The 7,972-nt window shown below is 40.9% G+C and overlaps 1 protein-coding gene across 1 annotated transcript; it reads left to right on the forward strand.

Moving 5' to 3' along the window:
* The first annotated feature begins 2,250 nt into the window (after positions 1-2,250).
* On the forward strand, positions 2,251-7,367 carry LOC139395716 (piggyBac transposable element-derived protein 4-like). The gene is made up of 4 exons (XM_071143059.1): positions 2,251-2,632; positions 3,141-3,173; positions 4,049-4,157; positions 4,716-7,367. The coding sequence occupies exons 1-4, from the start codon at positions 2,485-2,487 to the stop codon at positions 6,520-6,522; spliced, it is 2,097 nt and encodes a 698-aa protein (XP_070999160.1). The 5' UTR covers positions 2,251-2,484; the 3' UTR covers positions 6,523-7,367.
* Positions 7,368-7,972: the final 605 nt, after the last annotated feature.

Here is a 7,972-nt window from a genome sequence, read left to right on the forward strand (position 1 = left end):
TTTGTTTGTACATTTGTGAATTAGAAATTTGGTCAAAATAATTTAATTTAATTACATCAAATTGTAATCATCTTATTTCTATCGTAAGTGAAGAATCCAAGCAGTACATCTCTCCATGATAGTGTAAAATCTTCATAAATGTGTTAAATTATAAATGGTGTAAAGTACTACTTAAGTTGTTTTTGGGGTATCTGTACTTTTACTATTTATATTTCTATTTTAGCTAACTTTTACTTCACTTCATTCCTAAAGAAAATGATGTACTTTTTACTCCATACATTTTGACAGGAAAATGGTCCAATTCACACACTTATCAAGAGAACATCCCTGGTCATGCCTACTGCCTCTGATCTGGAGGACTCACTAAACAGAGAACATCCCTGGTCATCCCTACTGCCTCTGATCTGGAGGACTCACTAAACAGAGAACATTCCTGGTCATCACTACTGCCTCTAATCTGGCGGGCTCACTAAACAGAGAACATCCCTACTGCCTCTGATCTAGCGGGCTCACTAAACAGAGAACATCCCTACTGCCTCTAATCTGGAGGACTCACTAAACAGAGAACATCCCTGGTCGTCGTTAATGCCTCTGATCTGGAGGACTCACTAAACAGAGAACATACCTGGTCGTCCCTACTGCCTCTGGCGGACTCACTAAACAGAGATGCTTCATTTGAAGGTTATTTCTGAGTGTGGGAGTGTGCCCCTGGCTATCCGTAAATAAAAACATTTTACATAATCGTGCAGTCTGGTTTGCTTAATATAAGGAATTTGAAATGGTTTAAACTTTTACTTTAGATACTTAAGTATACTTTAGCAATTCAATTTACTTAAGTATATTTAAAACCAAATACTTTTAGAATTTTACTCAAATAGAATTTTACTGGGTGACTTTCACTTTTTCTATTAATAAGGTATCTTTACTTTTACTCAAGTATGACTACTGAGTACTTTTTCCACCACTGTCAATGATGAATCTACTGGTGTCTTTGCCACAGATTCCCTACACGAATACGAAACATACAACACTGTTTCTGGGTGGTCATTACAAAACATACAACACTGTTTCTGGGTGGTCATTACAAAACATACAACACTGTTTCTGGGTGGTCATTACAAAACATACAACACTGTTTCTGGGTGGTCATTACAAAACATACAACACTGTTTCTGGGTGGTCATTACGAAACATACAACACTGTTTCTGGGTGGTCATTACAAAATGTACAATTTGAATGTATGTTTTTCTCTTTACTTCATATAGTGGTTGAATATTTCTGAATAATTTTAAAATAAACTTCCTTAATTTTCTTAATAAGTTGGTTTGTGTGTGGCAACATTCAACCTTTTTCCCAACAGATATTATCAATAAAACCATTCCAATAAGGCATGACATAAGATACAGATACAAAATTATTTTGAAAATATAGTTCTATTGTTGTTGAATGGACTAAAATAAAAACACATCTTTCCTACCGATGAGTCAACAGGTTTAATTGTAGGTAATATTCTAAAAACACATATTTCCTACTGATGAGTCAACAGGGTTAATTGTAGGTATGTTCTGACTGGTCTTGACATATTCCTGAATAATAAAGCAATACCTGAGGGAATGACATCTAAAACAATGGCAAAATCTTTAGGTGTTACAGGGACCTTGTAAAGTGATCAGAATTCCTTATAATGAAGTAAAAGACCCTCTGCATTTACCAGTTGCACCAATAGCATATTATTTAGGAAACAATATTCTAAAAACAAATAAGTATTTTTATACAATATGTCCCGATTATTTCATATATAATATCTGTGTGGAGAAAAATTATGCTTAAGTAAAGCTGTCGATGAAAAGCAGAGTTTCACTGGAACTTTCTCAATATTATAACTGCGAACCAACATGACCAAACCAACTCGGTAGTACAGAGTAGATCAATATAGCGTTGCAAAAATATTGCATTGTGGGTAATTTAGAAGATAGCCGGAAATAGGTTAATAAATATGTAATAACGCAAAAACATTTAGTACTTTTGTACATATAGGTAACCAGATCGTGACAGAAACTACGTTACTAAGTCTTTAACTACACTGTTGTTACATTGGTGGGTAAAATGTCATGCTTCCTTAACGACAACTTGTCTGATCATTAAAATATACATTTCTCACAACTGCGTTACCCCCTCCAGTCAGCAGATGGCAGTCTGAGACTTTAAGGCGATGCTGCTGATGTGACGTATAATCTAGTGGACGGAACGCTTCTTTCAACAGCAGCAACAGTTAGTCAGACACCTCGGTAGCGTGCTAGACAAAATAGACGAAACAATAAAGCTCTTTAGACGCTTTAGTGTATATTAGCCGCTGTGTTTTAAACACACTTCTGTCGTCTAGTTAGTTATCAGATTTGTTTAATATTTACGGTGTTGTTATTATTGGTCATCTAGCTCGCTGGTTAAGTTAGCATTAGCCTACCTAGCTAACATCTCCGACCATGTGTTCACTAAGCTACTCTCCTCCTGACAAAGAAGAGGAGGTCTGCTGGACGGAGAAAGAAGGTCTGTGGCTGAATGTTGTCGTAAAAGAGGAGAAGGAAGAGGACCATGTCACTATAGAAAAACAAGTAGATGCGGAGGCCACGGGTATGATAAAACATTATTTTTTACTGCTCTAACTACGTTGGAGACCAGTTTATAAAAGCAATAAGGCACCTCGAAGGTTTGTAGTAAATGGCCAATATACCACGGCTAAGGGCTGTGTCCGCGGTGCGTCGTGCTTAAGAACAGCCCTTAGCCGTGGTATATTGGCCATATACCACACCCCCTCGTGCCTTATTGCTTAAATATAACACATGCCTATAACATTAGCTTAGTTTTTACTGTCAGAATCCAAAATAAGCTTTTTTTTTACTCCAATGTTTAGAAACAATGTAAATCAACACTGTATAGCCTCAATATGATTAAAACTGTAATGTTGATATCATAGACGGTCAGTCCTTGCATCCATAGGTCTGTCTATGAATTTGAGAGTAGTTACATTTCTCCAGCCCCATCCTTCATCTTATTACCAAAACAGTGGTGTAATTACAGCTTTGTTATTGGTTCAACTGCAGATTGATTGTTGTGTCTATTTTTTTATATACTTCTACAGGATCTCTAAATCTGGACAGTTGCTGCTCTGATGGTAAATAATGTACCTACATTCAGTAATCTTGCTCTGATGGTAAATAATGTACCTACATTCAGTAATCTTGCTCTGATGGTAAATAATGTACCTACATTCAGTAATCTTGCTCTGATGGTAAATAATGTACCTACATTCAGTAATCTTGCTCTGATGGTAAATAATGTACCTACATTCAGTAATCTTGCTCTGATGGTAAATAATGTACCTACATTCAGTAATCTTGCTCTGATGGTAAATAATGTACCTACATTCAGTAATCTTGCTCTGATGGTAAATAATGTACCTACATTCAGTAATCTTGCTCTGATTTGTCATCCCGAGGGTCCCAGTAGTTTTGTTTGATAAAATCCATGTTTATATCCTGATCCATGTTGTAAACAGCGTTTTGCATTAATTCCGACTCTTTCAACTTGCAACAAAACAATTTATGAAATCTAAATCTAAATCTAAATCTAAATCGGCAAAACGTTGTTTAACCCGGGTCAAGTTTGGTTCCTGTGCAAATCCCCCAGACACTCTAGAAGACAACCAAACCATGTTTCATCATTCTACATTACATATTGGCTACGCAACACGTCAATTATACCACGAAGGTCAGCCATCATTAAGCACCAATGAGAAGAGCTGTGTTCACTTGATTGACAGTGTCTTGGTCCAATGACCACCTATCATTTTGAAACATAGCTAGCTAGATAGCCAATGAGCTGGGCTTTCCAGCAGTATGTGAACGGAAACAGGACACACGGTAGTTTACATTGGTTCGTTCTCTTCTACAAACTTTTCTCAAAACTGAAAAAGTGAAGACATGACTACTAAAAGTGGAAAAGCTAAGTCAAAGTCCGAGTATAAACATGTTGATGATATTATTGCAGAAATTGAGAGTGACACAGAAGGAATGGACGAGGACTCTGTGAGTGATCTGAGTTATGATTCCAGCGAAGAAGAAATGTTTTTGGAAGGAAAAGATCCACTTTTAGATCAGTAAGTAAAAAAGGTTTTTGCTTCTTGTGCTAATGCAGTTGTTTAAATGGTTGTATATTCGTTTGAGACATTTATATATATATGTGTGTGTGTGTATACAATGTGATGCAGGGCTCTCACCTGTAATGTATTGATGCAGGGCTCTCACCCGTAATGTATTGATGCAGGGCTCTCACCTGTAATGTATTGATGCAGGGCTCTCACCAGTAATGTATTGATGCAGGGCTCTCACCGGTAATGTATTGATGCAGGGCTCTCACCTGTAATGTATTGATGCAGGGCTCTCACCGGTAATGTATTGATGCAGGGCTCTCACCTGTAATGTATTGATGCAGGGCTCTCACCGGTAATGTATTGATGCAGGGCTCTCACCTGTAATGTATTGATGCAGGGCTCTCACCTGTAATGTATTGATGCAGGGCTCTCACCTGTAATGTATTGATGCAGGGCTCTCACCTGTAATGTATTGATGCAGGGCTCACCTCTACTAAACTAAAGGTAAAATAAAATAACAGTAAACTTGAGAGCTAACTTAATGTTTTTTTTTATCCTCAATAGTGGTAGAGACTCTGACTCTGATGACCTCTGGGTGCCACTCCAAAGAGACCACAGTCCTCCATCCCCTACTCATTCCAACGTAGGAACTGGTTCCTCCAGTATGACCCCTGCTGTCTCTGGCTCCACACCCACCCTGGCCCGGCCATCTAGAGGTGTGAAGAAGTCAGCCCAGAAGCGGAGGAGGGCCAGTGAACCAGCGACAACTACCACCGAGGCAGAGGACCGTTGGCACACTGTGCTAGAAGATGACGTGGAGCCACTTCCACCAACATTTAGACCGAAAAGGCAGCCAGGACCTCAGCTGGACATGACTGCAGAGTACAGCCCCCTTCATCTTTTCCAGATGTTTTTCTCCTTGTCCGTTCTTGATTCGCTGGTTTCTAACACCAACAAGTATGGGGCTAAGAAACAAGCAGGCAAGAAAGAGACATGGAAGCCCATTTCCATCCAAGACCTGTACTGTTACATCTCACTGGTAATTTACATGGGGTTGGTGAAGTTGAAAACCCTGAAGGACTACTGGAGAACGTCAACACTCTACCAACTGCCTTTCCCCACCACTGTCATGTCTTCTAACAGGTTTCTGACTATCTCGCGGGCGCTTCATATCAGTGACCCACAAGTTGATGAGGTCAATGACAAGAAGAGAGGCACAGCAAGCTTTGATAGGCTCTGCAAAATCAAACCTCTCTACTCCAGCATGGTTGAGGCCTGCAAGACCCATTTTCAGCCCAACCAGAACCTGTCCATAGATGAGAGGATAGTAGCCTCAAAGGCTAGAAATGGCCTCAAACAACATATGCCTAACAAGCAAACAAAATGGGCTTACAAACTGTTTGTTTTGGCCGATTCTGCGTGTGCCTACACTTGGAATTTTTTTGTTTACGAGGGGAAATCCATCTCAGCCACCGGTAAGGGAGTTAGTTGTGATTCCGTTGTGGAATTATTGGATTTTCCACTGCTTGGGACGGGCTTCAAACTGTTTGTGGACAACTTTTACACAAGCCCTACCCTGTTTACAAACCTGAGGAAGCTGGATGTGTGGGCTTGTGGCACCATTCGTCCCAACAGTGTAGGTTTTCCCAAAACAAAGGTAAACGACATGCCTAAGAGGGCAGAAAGGGGGACCATGCGATGGATTCGTAAACACGACCTGCTCTTTGTTAAGTGGATGGATGCCAGAGAGGTGGTCATGTGCTCCAGTATCCACAAATCCTTCAGTGGCGATCACGTCAACAGGCGTGTGAAGGACGCTAATGATGCATGGACCACTAAAGATGTCCCCATTCCTGCTGCTGTGAAGGATTACAACAAGAGCATGGGAGTTGTGGACCTGTCAGGCGCTCTGCTGGGCTACAACAATGTTCTCCACAAGACAATGAAATGGTACAGGACATTGTTCTATCATTTCATCGACATCGCTGTGGTGAATGCATTCATCCTTCATGAGGAAATGGCTCAGAGCTGTGGACAGACCCCCATGACACCGCTAGCCTTCAGAGAGCTGCTCATCCAGGAGCTTGCTGACTGCGGCACAAAGTCCACTGCAGAACCTTCTGTCCGCTCTACTCCTGTCCGCTCTACTCCTGTCCCCTCTACTCCTGTCACCAGTGGTGTTCACCTGCCAAAATGCATCACTGCAGACCTGAATGTGCCTCAGGGCCAAAAGAGTAAAGCAGGCAGGCGTCGTTGTGTTCTGTGCCACAAGAAATCTCCCGTCACCTGCACTGTTTGTGCTGTTACCCTCTGCTTCACAGCAGAAAGAGACTGCTATGGGACTTGGCATCAGCAGCACAATCTTGTGTAGACGACTGTGGGTTTAAAAATCAAATTGTAAATTGTTTTTTTCCTTCTCACTTGTTGGCCCTTGTTGGCCCTCACTTGTGGTGCGTTTATGACATTGGGTCAGTGTTGGCTGCTAACTTGGCCCTTATCTTAAATAGTTCACACTTCTGTGTTGGGAGGCGTTGGATCACCGTTCTCGTCTCATGGATCAGCGTTCTCGTCTCATGTTAGTACCTTTTACGTAGGGAAGCTAATGATCCATCATGTATGACATTCCTGGGTGTGTGTCAACGTAATTTTTATTTTTTATTGCCATAGCATTTTAGTATGTTCTCTATAGTCATTCACTTTTGGGCAAACTCATGAAGGACACCTGGGAGAACGTCATACTAAAATATGATGTAGCGCTCTCATTCTTCAATGTATCAGTCTGACACTCATGAAGGACACCTGGGAGAACGTCATACTAAAATATGATGTAGCGCTCTCATTCTTCAATGTATCAGTCTGACACTCATGAAGGACACCTGGGAGAACGTCATACTAAAATATGATGTAGCGCTCTCATTCTTCAATGTATCAGTCTGACACTCATGAAGGACACCTGGGAGAACGTCATACTAAAATATGATGTAGCGCTCTCATTCTTCAATGTATCAGTCTGACACTCATGAAGGACACCTGGGAGAACGTCATACTAAAATATGATGTAGCGCTCTCATTCTTCAATGTATCAGTCTGACACTGTGCACACACACTGCTGCCATGTTGTGGACAACAGCAAAATGATCCTATCAGCTTCCTGTCTCAATGTAAGGCCTTTATTTTAATTTCAACAATTATCAAATAAAAATAGGAAACAAATGTTTTTCTGTTTGTTTTATCTGATTTTAGATCTATTGGCTCCCGAGTGGCGCAGCGGTCTTAGGTACTACAGACCCTGGTTCGAATCCGGGCTGTATCACAGCTGTCTACGGCATCTTGCTTCTCGGTGCGAGAGGCGTTACTGCAGTCCCTGGTTTGAATCCAGGCTGCCTCACATCCGGACGTGATTGGTCCTATAGGGCGGCGCACAATTGGCCCAGGGTTCGCAGGGTTTGGCCGGGATAGGCCGTCATTGTAAATAAGAATTTATTCTTAAAGGTTAAATCAAATATTGTTATTTTCTCCTACATAAACAGCTGGGGGCTGGAGAAATGTAACCAATCTGAAATTCATAGAGAAAGCTATTATATCAACCGTAACCCTAAACCTAGCGACCTAGTAAACCTAAACCTAGTTCAGACATTTTGGTGTTGACAGTCGCTGGACCCAGGTTTGAGTTCAGCTCAGGGCCTTGCTCTGAATTCACTACACTATGAATACAAGGACTGGCCATCCATGATGTCATAATGATTGTTTAACCAGGTTTCTAGGCTGTATAGTATATTCTAGAATTCATCCATGATGTCATAATGTTAGTTTAACCAGGT

The sequence above is a fragment of the Oncorhynchus clarkii genome, unplaced genomic scaffold (assembly GCF_045791955.1).
Source record: "Oncorhynchus clarkii lewisi isolate Uvic-CL-2024 unplaced genomic scaffold, UVic_Ocla_1.0 unplaced_contig_456_pilon_pilon, whole genome shotgun sequence".
NCBI lineage: Eukaryota > Metazoa > Chordata > Actinopteri > Salmoniformes > Salmonidae > Oncorhynchus > Oncorhynchus clarkii.

What these genes read in the sequence shown, in the direction of transcription:
- LOC139395716 (XM_071143059.1), top strand. Translation starts at nt 2,485, where the DNA reads ATGTGTTCACTAAGCTACTCTCCTCCTGACAAAGAAGAGGAGGTCTGC. An exon ending in GGACAGTTGCTGCTCTGATG is followed by an intron (nt 3,174 to 4,048) that starts GTAAATAATGTA and finishes ATATTATTGCAG; the next exon opens with AAATTGAGAGTGACACAGAA. An exon ending in AAAGATCCACTTTTAGATCA is followed by an intron (nt 4,158 to 4,715) that starts GTAAGTAAAAAA and finishes TATCCTCAATAG; the next exon opens with TGGTAGAGACTCTGACTCTG.